The sequence below is a fragment of the Myotis lucifugus genome, unplaced genomic scaffold (genome assembly GCF_000147115.1).
Source record: "Myotis lucifugus unplaced genomic scaffold, Myoluc2.0 scaffold_1, whole genome shotgun sequence".
Taxonomy (NCBI): domain Eukaryota; kingdom Metazoa; phylum Chordata; class Mammalia; order Chiroptera; family Vespertilionidae; genus Myotis; species Myotis lucifugus.
Window position 1 is genome coordinate 17,175,978 of NW_005871049.1, and position 15,551 is coordinate 17,191,528.

General features: G+C 41.0%; 1 protein-coding gene and 1 pseudogene across 2 annotated transcripts in view; both read left to right on the top strand.

Annotated features, from left to right (window-relative positions):
- Window positions 1–15,551, top strand: part of ARHGAP10 (Rho GTPase activating protein 10) — a 248,028-nt gene that overhangs the window by 81,698 nt on the left and 150,779 nt on the right. For both annotated transcript variants that reach the window (XM_006081762.3, XM_023754958.1), the window contains exon 4: window positions 9,776–9,847. In XM_006081762.3, coding sequence (XP_006081824.1) covers window positions 9,776–9,847 — 72 coding nt within the window. The remainder of the gene's footprint in view (window positions 1–9,775; window positions 9,848–15,551) is intronic.
- Window positions 14,561–14,706, top strand: LOC111826574 (annotated as a pseudogene).

Here is a 15,551-nt window from a genome sequence, read left to right on the forward strand (position 1 = left end):
CTCACAGAGGTTTCCTCTGTTACATTTGTTGTATTTTAAATCCTGTCTTGGTGTCTGCTTTTTAGAGAGACCTGGATTAGTATAGACACTGACTGTTCTGAGTCAGAGATAATGGATACAGGAGACTCAGTGTAGGTATTTATGGGTACTGTTATCTCCATCAGCAGGAAATGCTGCCTGGTTACTGTTACCACTGTCAGCAGGAAATGCTGCATTTGTATGGAAACTCTGTTCTTTATGTTACTGAAATTTAAAGGAGATTCCCACTTCATTAGTAAATCATATTTTTGAAGGCCTAGTATAAGGATATAGTGAGGAGTTAGGCTCTTGTCCAGTTTAAGTGGGAGAGAATGAGTAGGCAAGAGCCTTTCTATCCCATGTCCTTCCTTTTCTCTCTCAAATAGCCCAGGCATCACAGAAGGGCTGGAGATCACTCTTTGTCCTTGGTCAAAGGCCTAGATGTTCTTTTCTGAACAGTCTCTCTCCCTCTCTCTCTCTCTCTCTCTCTCTCTCTCTCTCTCATATTTTCTTGATTCAACAGTTTATTGCCTTATATTATGCAGTAGGTTCCATTTTTCACTATGCCACTGAATTATACCATTCACTTAAATCAGGGGTCCTCAAACTATGGCCCACGGGCCATATGCGGCCCGCCGAAAACATTTGTTTTTTTACTTCAAAATAAGATATGTGCAGTGTGCATAGGAATTTGTTCATAGTTTTTTTTTTTTAAACTATAGTCCGGCCCTCCAACGGTCTGAGGGACAGTGAACTGGCCCCCTTTTAAAAAGTTTGAGGACCCCTGACTTAAATGTTCTCTTACTTAAGCCTAAAAAACAAAATAGCAAATTCTCTCATGATACTTTCACAGCTGTCTTGATAGGCTTATCTTTTATTTACTTCTGTGGGCTTTTATTCCTTCTCATAATGTTCTGCCCAAGTATTTATTTTGTTTTAAAAATAGAAGTTAGTTCTGTATTGTCTCTCATACACGGATGGAAAGAAGATCAAGGTTGAATCTCTGCACATCCTTATTAGGTTAGGTTAACTCATTCTTAATATAGCCAATAGTTTGTTTTGAAGGTTTTCATTTTTTCCTAAGCATAATAAAAAATATCTTTATTGGTGGAGTCTATTTGATGTAAATAATCTAAATATAATGACTACTTTCTTTTTTTGATTAACGTTCTTCAAAATTGATGCAAATTCTTTTTCCTTCAAACAAACCCAAAGATATTTGTTCATTAAGGGAATCTTAAACTTTTGTGATACACTTATTTTTTCCCCCCCAGAGAAAGGTCATAGTCAGATATTCTGGGAATAAAGTCAGAGAGCAGAAGTGGTCAGAACTTTAGATCAAATCCTCTAGTTTTGTTAGCTTTTAAGCTATTCAGAATTTAGGATTGAAAGTTGATGTGAACTGTTATTGGGGACATCTTATTCTTGGACTGTCTGAAGAAAAGCAGAAGTGTGGTAACAGAACTAGTGAATTTGGAATATATATTTTACAAGTTATGGTTCCTAGGCATTAAGTGAGATGCCATGGTTTTGAAAGAATCAGACATTCAAGAAACCATTTCGCATTAATTGGCTTCTAATTTTTAGGTTTAAACTTAGGTTATTTAATTTATAGCATCTCTGTACCCGTGTCCCAATTAGCGCTTTGGGTATGGGTTCATTAAGATTCTCATTAGTTCTTAGCTGGTGTGTTTGAGCTATTACCAAAAACTTAATTTCATTTTTACATTATTTTTTTCTACCAGGAGGATTAGGTTAGCTTGCTTAAAAATAAAATGTCATCTAGGGATTTCTTTATTTGGAAATTAGAATTGCTTCTACTGTGACGCCCCCTTCCTCTTTTTACTTAATTGTTTTAAGTATGTAGAGTGCGAGTATTATTAGTCCATCTTCACACTCTTGTCATATCAGAATCTTTGACTCTATTCTTTCTCATCTTACTTCAATCACTAAAAAAAGAGGTGGGAGGACTTCATTGTCCATTTAAATTTTCCTGTTAAAACTGGAGTCCTGATTGATGGGGAAAGGCACAGGACAGGGAAAGACCTGCTTGATGGACAAAGAGGTAGCAAAGGATGCGTGTGGATAGAGAGTAATCTAATTAAGTAAAAATGAGTTAGTTTAATCAGGAAAAAAATCTTATGTAGGAATATTAAGAAGGATAGTACTGGAACCATTTTGATAAGATTAAGGTTCTGAAAAGGTTGAAATATCCTATATTAGTAGATATTCATTTGCAAGGATTGGCTGTTTTGTTCAGGAAGTTAATTTATTAAAGAATGTTGGTTAGATTGCAGTGTCTTCATAAGGTTCTTGGGAACCAAGAATGATGTCCCAGATCACGCCACAGACCTAGGCGTGGAGGAGACAATCTCCACTTTGCCACTGGGTATAAACACTACAGCCTGCGCCAGCAACACCCCCTCAGCCCCTGGTGGTTGTTGGTACAGCTCTTGCCTCTAGAAACTGGCATAGTGGCTACCACCCACTAGACTCTCCGGTCACTGGTTTTTTGACACACCAGCTTCCAAATCAAAATCTTGGGTGGGAACATGTAATTAATGGAAGTCTGCTCAGATGTCAACACTCACTGCAGGACTTCCGGGAAAGCAAGTGTGTGGCTTTTTCACCTCTTGTAGTGGCTTCTGCCTCATTAGGAAGGAGAATCCCTCAAACATAGGGAGGGATTTCAAGTGCCTCGTAGCCCAAAAGGACAGATGTCCCCTACCTGTGTTGTTCATGCTGATTACACGGCAGTGCCATTTTCCCATGACAAGATTAAAAAAAACGATTTTTGGAGAGCTTCAGTGTGCCTACTTTTAGTTATGCATATGTGTGTCTGCTAGATAATCACATGCCTACTTTCATTATTTAGTTGCTTACATATGTGTCCGCATTTTAAAATGAAATCACCAGTGTATAATTTAGGAGTAGTTTTCCCACTTATTTCATGAAAAAGTTATTCCAACTCCTGACACCTTAGACATGTTTACCACAGGCTACCTTCTGAACTTTTCAGCACCGCTTTGCACAGTGCCTCCTGGCATATCTGTCTGGGTTCTTTGGGATCCAGCAGCACCTTTTGAAACCTCTTTCTGATGCTTTCATTGGCAATTTTATCTCAAGCCACAAATACTCATTTGCAGGAAATTTGGACAGTCTTTAAAAAAAAAATGTATCCCTGAGCTGTGTTTTCATGATTTGCTTAATGTGACCACTCACCTTTTAAAGCTATCTTCACGAAAACAGGGAGCCCTGATCATTTTGATGGCATCTTCAGAATGACAACTGAATCTTACGTTTCTTAGATTTCCCTCGTTTTTCTGACCCAGAACTGTTCCTGATCTCTAAGCATCTGAAACCAGTTGCTTAGAGTTCTTTGTTGATCAAAATAATGGGAAGTGCACTCCTTAAGGAAACTCTAAGAATTCTTATATGAGCAGGTCCCTTTTCCCTGAGGGACAGTTTTGGGGAAAATATTCCCTGTGTTTGGACATGTGCTGTCATGATAGTCCCTTGGCACCCTTTTTCAGGGTTCTGTTTCAAGGAAAATAAGGAATATGTCTCTGCCAAATGGTTACTTTGTTGCTTTTCTTGACATTGGGATCGGAAAGTAGAGTTTTCCCTTTAGTCTAATGAATGGGAAGTGTCTGGAAGGTCATGGGAGAAAATAGTGGAATTCTCATTTGCTCTCAGATAATGCATTCCTCTGGGGTCAAGAAGACTCGGAATCCAGGATTAAAATACTGAGGGCCGTGGAGAACAGACATAAATCCTTCTGTCTTATTAGACTCAGTCTGGTCTCATTAGTACTGAGTGATTAGAAAGGCATGATTAGCCCTAGCCGGTTGGTTCAATGGTTAGAGTGTCGGCCCCAGGACCGAAGGGTCGAGAGTTTGATTCTGGTCAAGGGCACATACCTACTTTGCAGGCTCCATCCTGGCCCCAGTCAGGGCATGTACAGGAGGCAACCAGTGGATGTGTCTCTTCACATCCATGTTTCTCTCCCTCTCTCCCCTTCTCTTCCAATCTCTCTCTCAAAAAGAAAATCAATGGAAAAATATCCTCGGGTGAGGATTAACCAAAAAGAAAAAAAAAAAAAAAGAAAGAAGAAAGGCATGATTAGTATTTATACAGATTTACTCATGTCTTTAAAATATTGTATTAAAGATATCATTGGATGTAATTTTGCCTTTGTTGCCTTTTTACTGACTATGGGCTTTGGCTCTAAGCCCCATTCTCTTTAGAATTTAGATCAGGGACTTGGCCTTTGGTCTCGGATGTGGGGGGAGTCTAAAGTAGTGGCAGTGGTTCCGTCCCACAGTGGGGTCTGATTCTCTGCTGATCAGCCACATTGTCAACATATTTCTCAGCTGCAGCTCAAACTATAGAGGTAGGAAAAGCGATCGCCCTACCATTCCTTTTCTTTTTTCTTAAATTTGTTTTTATTGTTGAAAGTATTACAGCCCTAGCCAGTTTGGCTCAGTGGATGGAGCATCGGCCCATGGACTAAAGGGTCCTGGGTTCTACTCCAGCCAATGGCAGTACCTCGTTGCAGGCTCGATCCTAGGCCCTGGTCGGGGCTCATGTGGGAGGCAACCAATCGATGTGTCTCTCTCTCACATTGATATTTCTCTCTCCCTTCCACTCTCTAAAAAATCAATGGAAAAATATACTCAGGTGATGATTAACAACAACAACAAAAGTATTACAGATGCCTCCCTTTGACCCCCTCCACCCTGCTCCTGCTCCCTCCACAGCCTTTTCTTTTTAGACATGCAATTTCTTATATCCAAATGTCTACTGAAAAGGGATTTCAGACTTGACTAGTGGGGAAAAATTTAATCCCCCAGGCTGTTATATGATAATCCCATTCTTTTATGTTAAGGTGTGAAATTCTAGTGGATTCTGTGGTTTGCCATCATACATGATAAGGCAACATTGATATGTAGTTCGTACTTCCACTTCTCCCAGTTATATAGAATCCTGCAGTCGGAGGGAGGGACAGGACCTTGACTTCTCAGCCAGCTTTCTCTCAGTACAACAATCTGTTGCAGAGTGTCCCTGGACATTGGTCATCTAGCTTCCACTTGTTTATGCGGAAGCAGCTATAGGTCACCACACTGCGTGGCCTCTGGTTGGTCTTAGTGAGTTCCTCTTGAGAGTAAACCCAAGTCTGACCTGGTGTGTCCTCTTCAAGCAAATCAAAATGATTTTCACTTCTCCTGGCAGTACTCATTTAAATATTGAAAGACAGCTTTCACAGTCCCTTTAAATGTTCTTTTATCCCCAATCCCATTAAACACCTCTGGTTTTCTTACCTGTTCCTCCTACACCTTTTTAGCATTCTAGTCACATTCCTGCTTTGCCCCATTTAGAAAATGTCCCTCTTGAAATGTGGTAGCCATACTATGAGACAAGCTCTGATCTAATGGGACACAATTGAATGATTACCTTGTTTGGATTCAAATAGTATATACGTAACCGATGTATGGATGTGTTCATTAATCTTCTAGGCCAGTTTATGTCGACTTTGGCACATGCTAAACCTCAGTTAACACAAATTTTTAGGGATTAAAGCCCCTATTAAGGCCCACTATTACATTCACATAAACTGTTGTTAAGATACCTTTTACACTTGAGCCTTTCCGCATTGAAACGATAGATTGCTTGTCCCAGTCAAATTCTATGGCACTACTTTGGAATCTCTCTTTTCAGCTTGAGAGTTAGTAGAACTGTGATTCTTTCCCATTTTATATTTCAACCTTTGCTCCCAACTTTTGGTCCCCTGCAAATTTGGTAAATGTATATTAAAATATGCACTCAGATTAAGAGTAAGTAGAACATCTTATGCCTCTGTACTCAGGATGATTCTCTCAGGCAGGGCTCAGTCAACTGTGGCCCATGGGCCAAACCCATTACTCCTCCTGTTTTTGTAAATGAAATTTTGTTGCGACACAGCTATGCTTATTCACTTCCATACTGTGCATGACTGCTTTTGTGCTGTAACAGCAGGATTGGGTAGTTGTAGCTGAGGCCGTGTGGTGGCCAAGTCTACATTAATTACCAGCTGGCCTTTTAGAAAAAGTTGGCTGACCCCTCCTCCAAGGTGAGAGCAGCTGATTAATTCACATGCTTTCTGTTTATGTGGACACAGTCTGTTGGTAAGCCGGACTATCCAGAAAACTCTTCAGAGCTCATTAGCAAAGGCTTTCCATAGCTTCCTTGTGTGTGTGTGTGTGTGTGTGTGTGTGTGTGTGTCTGGTTCAAATATTTTATGAGAAAAAATACGGTTATGTAACCTTATATGTATATATTTAAATCACATTCTATATATTGCTTCCTCTCGTTTTAAATTATCGGATTGATTTCTATACTATGCTGGTTTGGAAAGCTTTTCCCAACATCATTACTTCAGCTGATTCTTAAATTGGGAAACTGCCATCAGCAGAAATTTGCCTTCAGAGTTTTAGGGGGAGCTGTGTTGGTATTCATTTGTTTCTGGGGGCGAAGAATCCTGTCTTGGCATTAGAAAACTTCAGTGACACTTATTACTAACAAATACTATACAATACTTCTATGAGATTATAAAAGGAAGTGAGAGATTCCAGAAAACAATCCTTATTGCTCAACCCACATTGCCTTACTGAAGCTCTTAGTAGCTACATTATTTTGTTCTTGAATAGAATGCTTAAAGTTCAGTTCACAAGTTACACAATTAGACTTTCTTCAAGAAAAATGGTAATGAATTCTATGTTAAAATGGTTTTTTATGTTGTTGTTGTTGAAGAATTGGATATAGTGTTATCTGACACAGCTACAACTTTCCTATTTTGAAGATTTGCTTACTGACCCACAAACAATAAGACAGAATCCTCTTATATTCTTTTCCTACACTAGTGTTAGCCCTGGGAAGTTAGAGATTGCATCACATTAATTCTCCATGTGGAAAGAAAATATAATGACCTAAAAATTGCTCTTGTGTAATCTTTGTGGTGTGGTCCTTTTTGAAGGACAGTGTATGGAGTTTTACTATTCACATTTAAAAAATCCTCACCTGAGGAGGTGTTTTTATTGATTTTTTTTTGAGAGAGAAGGAGTGGAGGTGTGGGGGGGAGAGAGAGAGAAATTGATGTGAGATAGAAACATTGATTGACCCCCTCCCATACATACTCTGACCAGGGATCCAACCCGCAGCCTAGGTATGTGCCCTGGCGGGGAATCAAACCTGCCACCTTTTGGTGTACAGGGCGATGCTCCAACCAACTGAGCCTCCCAGCCAGGGCAAGGGTTCACATTTTAAAAAGCCCTCCATATACCATGTTATTGGTGCCTACATTAGCATTTTCTTAGCGTTTCCCAGGTGCCCACCTGATCCTGACTCGACTTCTTCAGCTGCTTTAGTGACACTGAGCTGCTTGTAGTCTCATGCCCTGAAATTGTCGTTTCCCCCTCTCCTTGTACCTTTACCCTTTGCGTGGAGCCCTGCATTTTCTCCTTCAGGAAGTCTTCTCTTACTCAGGTGCCTGCTCCATGCAGCTTGCCAGCACTGTGCATAGAGTGTCATATTATGCTGGTGTGTTTACTCTCTTGGCAATACTCTCACCCAGGATGAACGGAACCACCCACCTTCTTCTTGCATGGCTAAAGAAGGATCTCACAACGAGGCAGATGAATGTCTTCAGAAACTCCTACTCTCCTGTCTCCAAGGGCCAGCCGTCCTGCTCAGGAATGTTCATGGCTCTGTGGGAAGTGCGCTGGCCACTGTTTGTAATGATTCTGTCTTCATTCTCCTCTCTTTTCAAACTTTGTCCCATGCTCAAACTCTCTGAGAGATACCCAAAAGATTAGTGAAACAGAGACAGGTCCCCAGCCTGAAAAAGAAGTGTAGATCAGAGATACAAAGCGGGAAGACATCTGCAGTGGATGCGTTTGAAGTTATGGAAGGCCGTAGGTAGGATGGGTAGAGGTCAGAAGGAAAAGGTCCCAGCGCTCGGGTCAGGAAAGGGAAGCTTAGGAGGGGAACACAGCAATGAAGATTGAAACAAGCCATCACAGCATTGGGTGAAAGAAGAAGAGTGTAACTGTGAGCTGAGGATAAAGAAGGAATGAGACCATAGCGATATCTAAGAAAGAACTAACAAGCAGGTAGTTAATGACCAAAAAGTGAGACCTCTGTGGCAATAACCCTTCTTCAGAATGCTGTTCATGAAGACAGAGCAGAGAGATGTCTGCTGGAAGGGAACACAAGGTCAAGTGAGGGAATGTTTCTTCTTTTTTAAAGATGGATTTAAGATGGATCAGCTTTTAAGAGATGAGAGCACATCTAAAGGGCCATGTGAACCAAAAGTCATGGTTCACCGTCTCTAACGTGGGAGGAGATGGGGTGCTGACCGTGCACCAGTGTTGAACTGTCATAGGAGCACAGACCCTTCACTCCCTGCAGTAGGACATCAGGAGAAAACAAGCGTCAGTACAATGGGCCTGCAGATTTCAGGAAGGGAAGCGAAGGGAGGTGCTCCCAGATGGTTATTTTGTCCATGACAAGGCAGGGGAAGAGAGTTCAAACTCCGGGCATCATGAGGATTCCCTACCACACAGTGTGAATGGCCTCTTTGGGAGAAACCCTTACACAATGAAACACTGCAAATGAACCTTTGCTTAAAGTTTCACTTGGTTGGAGCATCGTTCCGTGTGCCGAAAGGTCATGGGTTCAATTCCCAGTCAGGGCTCATACTCAGGTTGCAGGTTTGATCCCTGGTTAGGGTGTGTGTATAGGAGGCAACTGATTGATGTTTCTCTCTTTCACTTCCTCTCTCTCTAAAATCAGTGAGGATTTAAAAAATATCCTTTCCTATTCTAAGCCATGTATTCGTTTCCTGTGATTTTTAGTTTTAATTTTTAGGGGCTTTTGTTTGGGATAAAAATAGGGGTGGCACATTATAGAAAAAGGAACCTCAAAACACTTTACAGTTCTGGGTGTTTCTGGTCTCCTGGAAAGAGAGGCTAAGAAAGTCGTTAACTTGATGTTAAATGCACTCTCCTTAGGTAAATGTTCCCTTTTATTTGCATTTCAGCATTGCTTGTTATAGATTCTGTCTTCAAATGAAAGCCCTCCCCAGCCAGTGTAAGAGTGAGTGCGGTTGTGGTTGGAGCGCGTGTGTGGCTGCTGTCTTGTCAGTCTCCCCTTCTGTGCTGTGTGCCAACACGCCCAATATTTACTAACCCATGAGCTCCGGGGACGCTGCTTCGCTGGCACCTGAAATCCTCACGAGGAATTTTCAGCTGTGAAGGGCAGACTGAGTGTTTTTAAACTTGCAGCCACAAACCTAGCCCTGAACATAATGTAGTCTGATAACTAATAAAGGAATGTAATTGACTTTTCAATTTCTGAGGAGAGGGAGGGGAAATAACACCCTTAAATAGAAGTGTTCTGTTAATGGATGTGATAGACCCCGTTGTTATGTTAAGACAACCCTCCTGCTATTTCCCAGAGCTGTGTGGGGCTGTGTGGGGCTGGGTGGCGCCTTTCCCTGGCGTGGCGCCCCACCTCCTCTTCCCTGAAAATATTTGTGGAGAACCTAGTGTGTTCATAAATTTAGAAGTGATTCATGGCTGCATTGGCGGGGCTAGATAAAGCAGTTAAAGGTGTTGTTCATTTTATTTCTGGGTGGGATGGAAGAGGGAAATGCAGTACTAACTTTTTCCTTTTGGGAAAACTAATCTGATGTTCTTTTGTTATCACCCTTGTTCTCTAGGCATTAAGTGTAACTGAAACCCTGATTAAACCCTTGGAAAAATTCAGGAAAGAGCAACTGGGAGCTGTAAAGGTTGGTGTCTAATTTGAGTACACTTGTAAACAGAAAACGTCGGTGCCTCTGTGCCTCAGTGTGCACTTTACGCACGCTTGGCAGCTTCGCAGGGGCTGCTGGAACAAACCATCTGCTGTTTTATGTTTTAAATGTGCATTTTCCCCTGGGGGTGTGTGGATATGAAATGAAAAACAAAACAAAAAACCTGGACAGGACCATGAAGCCTCTAGTAATCTTCTTGGGCTGCACTATTCCATATAGACTTTTAAGACTGTCTTGAACCAAGCAACACATTTACCCAGAGAGGAAGTGCCTAACTCTGTATGGAGGAGTGGAGCATTGCCGTGGGTTAGCTATTTAGAAACTTGGCTGCACCACGAAGCCATTGAAACTAGGAAGAGGCTGTTAGGCTATTGGGATGTGATTTCCTTCCATTTATTGAGCTTCTGTTAGGTGCCAGTGTTGTTACAGGAGCTGGTTCATCCAGGATGAGTGAAGCACACTGCGCTCAGGGATGGAGGAGTGAGCCAGGATTTCTGGGAATAATGCATGATGTTGCCACAGGGGGCCTGGGATATATTTAGCAACTACTAAAGTTTTCCTTAGAATTGAGCTTTGAGATTATCCCAGAGAAATAAATTCCACTAACCTTTCCTCTGAATTTTGTGCCATGTACTCCAGGGAGAAAAAGTAATATTCTGGGCGTGGTTAACCATTTTTGGCCTGGCCCAAGGAGAAGAGAATAACATCAGTTTTAAGCAGGGAAGAGAGTTTTTATATTTGTACTCCCCCCCCTCCCATGTGAAGTGTTGGGTATGTGAAGTGTTTTTCTTTATCTTCCTAAATATACTATTAAATAAAAAAAATATACAAATTAACATTGAGGCCTCAATGGCTGTAGCTATGCAGATGGGCCCAAAGAGCACCAAATTTTTAGTTGCTATTTATGGAATCAATTTTCTTTTAAGCTATTTGTTAAACTGTTAGACATTTCTTTTTGGTATAGTATTTTACAGTTCTTAGGAGATATATATATATATATATATATATATATATATATATATATATATATCACACACACACACACACACATATATATATATATTTATTTTATTTTAATTTCTTACCCAAGGATATGGTTATTGATTTGAGAGAGGAAGGGAGGGAGGAGGGAGGGAAAGAGACAAACATTGATCAGTTGCCTCCCATACATACCCCCCACTGGGGATTGAACCTGCAACCTAGGTATGTGCCCTGACCAGGAATCGAACCTGCAACCTTTTTGGTGTATAGGATGATGCTCCAACCAACTGAGCCACCCGGCCAGGGCTACGCTATGTTGGTCAGGGAGGGTAGGTCAGGGAGGGTGTCTCCAGTTTCCTTCCTGGGATCCTTAGCTGAGCTTCATGAAGCTGAATTGTGTTCTCTGGCTTTGTAGCAGGACACTGGTGGTCTGGTTTCCCACCTGAGACTTGGACAAGTACTGGACTTTAGTTTCTGATGTGTAACATGAAGGACTTGGGGGCTCTGACTGCTCTGTTTTGTTGTTTTATTATCTGTTTTATGATCTTGTCTTCTTAGGGTATTTTAAAACTTGAACATCTTAGTTCTTTTCTCTTTTAACATTTCATTGGTAGGTATTGAATGCAAACAAATGTCCATTTATTATTTTTCTTATTTTACTGCAATGATGGTAGTTGTATGGCAAGGATTATGTTCTGGAAAAGAAACATGATTGTGATTTAAATATATTTTCTTTTTATTTACTATCCACCCTGCTTGGTTTTCCTAAATTCCTTCCTCACCTTGGATTTTCTATTGACTCCTCTCTGTCAAATATCCCCAGCTTCTTGTTCAGAGTATAGCCTATAAAGCAACTTGCAAAAGAAACTGCCATATGAAAACGAGAAATTATTTTAATAGTTTTGGTTTATGCCTGGAGCTGGTTAGTGGCCAAATTCTATCCCAAAGTCCCCCTTTTTTATTTCCTCATTGTTCTTCTGGCTTCAAGTTTATGAAGGATCCATCTACCTTCTTGTGCTGTACAGTATGTGTGTTGCCTGTTATACCTATTGATGTTACCTTTGAGCAGGCCAGTCACTGTAGGTCATAGGCAGAAGCCTTTATTTTTTTTTTTACCAGCAGTCTTGTATATTATAATAAAGAGTAGAGAATGGTGATGTTCTTGTAATAGATAAACATCTGCTTCTTTTATTAGATTGCTAAACCTTTAAGAGAAAAGACTATGCTTTATTCTTTGTTTCCTAGTAGCCTCTACTCCGTCTTACTCTATAAGGTATCTAATAAATAACCAATTCTACTGAGAATTCTAGAAGGCTTTGTAATCGGGGCATTTGATTATTTTCTACATCTCTGCTTCCTAAACATTTAATCATACTTTGACAAGCACATTGGTCTTGTTCCACTGGTTTATCTACTTACCTGGGATACTTAAGAAAACACACACAAACACACACACACACACACACACACAACTGATTCTCTTAGGTTAAGGATCTTCTTTGAAATAGCATAAGGCAGTTTCATGTGGGGATTAAAAAAAAGTCTTTAAAAGTTGACCACAGCAGAATTTTTTTGGATGTGAATGACAAAATGTTTGTCTTCTCTTTTCTCCTTTTTCCCATCTGGTACTGCCCTTCCCTTCGCCTTCATCTCGAAGCTCTTTCAGTTCTGTTTACTCTTTTCTCCAATTTCTACAATCCCAATTACGTGTTTAACTTGTGGTTTTACTGTCATCTAAACTGCTAGGTGGTTTTGTAAATTGGATTTTTTAAAAGCCCCAAGGTATCTTTTCTACTGTTTGCTTTTTCTCTGTGGCTGTTTGTTCCTTCAGTCATCTCTCTTTACTTTGGGCGTGTCCCTTCATTCTGTAGATTCTGCTGCATTTTCTTATGTACCACATTCTCATCTCTGTTGAAAAAGCCCCATTTTCCATCGCAGGACACAGGTGGGTCTCTGCTGTGTCACACCAGGTTGCTGGTCCGTGTCCCTCATGGCCTAGCTCAGCTCTTACCTCCTCTGAAGCGGTGTCGCCTCCCTCGGGGTTTGTCACTTATTCCCAAGTGTCCACACTGCACTGTCAATAGTTGACTTAGGCGCAGGAAACGAATACAGGTCCCAACCCACATAGAAGCCAAGTCGAGGTGTAAGAACACGGAGAAATGACAGATCTCGATAAGAGTTACAGTGGGAGAACTTAGAATCGCTCCTCCAGATTTTCAAGCAATCAGGTAATGAAAATGTGGCTTCCAGTAAAGAGGGGCGTGCCGAAATCACATGGGTACAGCAAAACTTACTATTATTTTTAATACATTTTTATTGATTTTAGAGAGGTAAGGAGAGGAAGAGAGAGAGAGAGAGAAACGTTGATGTGAGAGAGAAACATCGATTGGTTGCCTCCTGTATGCACCCCGACTGGGAATTGAAACTACAACCTGGGTATGTGCCCTGACCAGGAGCCTAACCCGCGAACTTTTGGTGCACGGCCAGAGCTAAACTTCTATTGATAATAGAACTTATTTAAATGCTATTCTGCAAAGGCTTCTTCTGTTGCTTTTTGACTTAGAAGGCCCTTCTGTCTTCTGATGTCTGTGAAAATACTTTTTTTTATGACTTCATTTTTTACTGTTACTCGTTAATCCATCTGGAATTAATTTTTTTATTAATATTTTTTAAATTGATTTTGGAGAGGAAAGGAGAGGGAGAGAGAGAGAGATAGAAACATCAATGATGAGAGAGAATAACGCATATATATATTTCTCCTCAGTGATTTGTAATGACACCTTTTTATGTATGTGTATATATATGTATATATATGTGTGTGTGTATATATATGTATGTACGTATACACACACACACACACATCATTTCTAATGTATTCAGAAGATCGGATTGTTTAAATTGTGGTTCTTAGCTTTATGAATTCCCTTTACCAGTTACACAGTGTGCATCTTATTTGACCAATTTTGCTGTTTTAAGTAATAGCTCTTCACTATTTTTTTTTTTGCATGTGAGATTTTATTAGTTATTACAAGCTGACTTCCCATTAATTATTAATTACATTTAACCTATGAACATAATTTTGTTTGGCTTACTCATGTCAAAACATTTTTAAATTTGTTACCACTATTTAAAAATCACTGGGTTTTTCAGCTCTTCCAGAAAAAGTCAGAGGACGGCCTCTAGGCTGGGTCTACATTTCCAAGAGGCAGAAATGTGCTGGAGCTGTGGTGGCTGCCTTCCCCTCCGGAGTAGATTGGCTTTCTGGTTTGCCACTGCCCCACCCGCCTTAATGAGTTCCTCTTCCAGCTTGCTTTAGTCATTATATTGCTACCCAACCTTTATTATTATATTAGTACTTGAGTTTGTAATGCAGTTTTATAAAAAAGCTTTCATTTGTATTTAATTTGAACCTTGATAGAGCCTTTTGTCTTATGTTGCTCAACTATACACACACACACTCTCTAGAGCAGTGGTTCTCAACCTGTGGGTCGCGACTCCTTTGGGGGTCGAACGACCCTTTCACAGGGGTCGCCTAAGACCATCGGAAAACACATACATAATTACATATTGTTTCTGTGATTAATCACTATGCTTTAATTACGTTCAATTTGTAACAATGAAATTGGGGCTCACCACAACATGAGGAATTGTATTAATGGGTCGCAGCATTAGGAAGGCTGAGAACCACTGCTCTAGAGGCCCGGTGCAAAGACTTTACTTTCAGGGATCATTTCTATAGTTTGTTACTAGAGGCCCGGTGCACAAAATTCGTGCACTCAGGGTGGCGGGGGGGTCCCTCAGCCCAGCCTGCACCTTCTCGCAGTTCAGGAGCCCTTGGGGGATGTCTGACTGATGGCTTAGGCCTGCTCTCCGCTGTGGGAGCACACTGACCACCAGGGGGCAGCTCTTGCATTGAGCATCTGCCTCCTGGTGGTCCATGTGCGTCATAATGACCAGTCGTTCTGCTGTCGTGCCGAATGTGAGGGGGCACAGGCCAGGCCGAGGGACCCCACCAGTGCACGATCGGAGCCGGGGAGGGACTTGGGAGGTTGGTCAGCTGGGGAGGGACCATGGGAGGGCTCCATGGTGTGTCCGGCCTGTCTTTCTCAGTCCCGATCGGCCAGACCCCAGCAGCCAGCTAACCTACTGGTTGAAGCATCTGCCCCCTGGTGGTCAGTGTACATCATAGCGACTGGTCAACTGTCTGCCCCCTGGTGGTCAGTGCATGTCATAGTGAGTGGTTGAGCAGCCTTAGCATATCATTAGCATATTACACTTTGATTGGTTGAATGGCCTACCAGTCGACCGGACACTTAGCATAGTAGGCTTTTATTATATAGGATAATTCATACATATATATATATATATATATATATATATATATATGTCCTATATTGCAGTGTTAAAGAAATAATTCATATTATTTCAGTACAAAAAGTTATATGAGCACAAAGAAACAATAATACTCTAAAGGGCATTGAGAACAGATGCAGGAAGAAATAATTATGTAAGTCTTATGACTCAAAAACAAAAACACAGCAGCATTTGTATAATACCATACTCTGTGTGAATGAATGTATTTCCATTCTCAGTGGAGGGTGTAATGTTGTTTCTTGGCTAAATTCTTTCTTCACAGAGCCTTGATATCACCCTTTTCTTTCATTCCAAACTTGACCCACATGTTAATTTCCATCCCCCA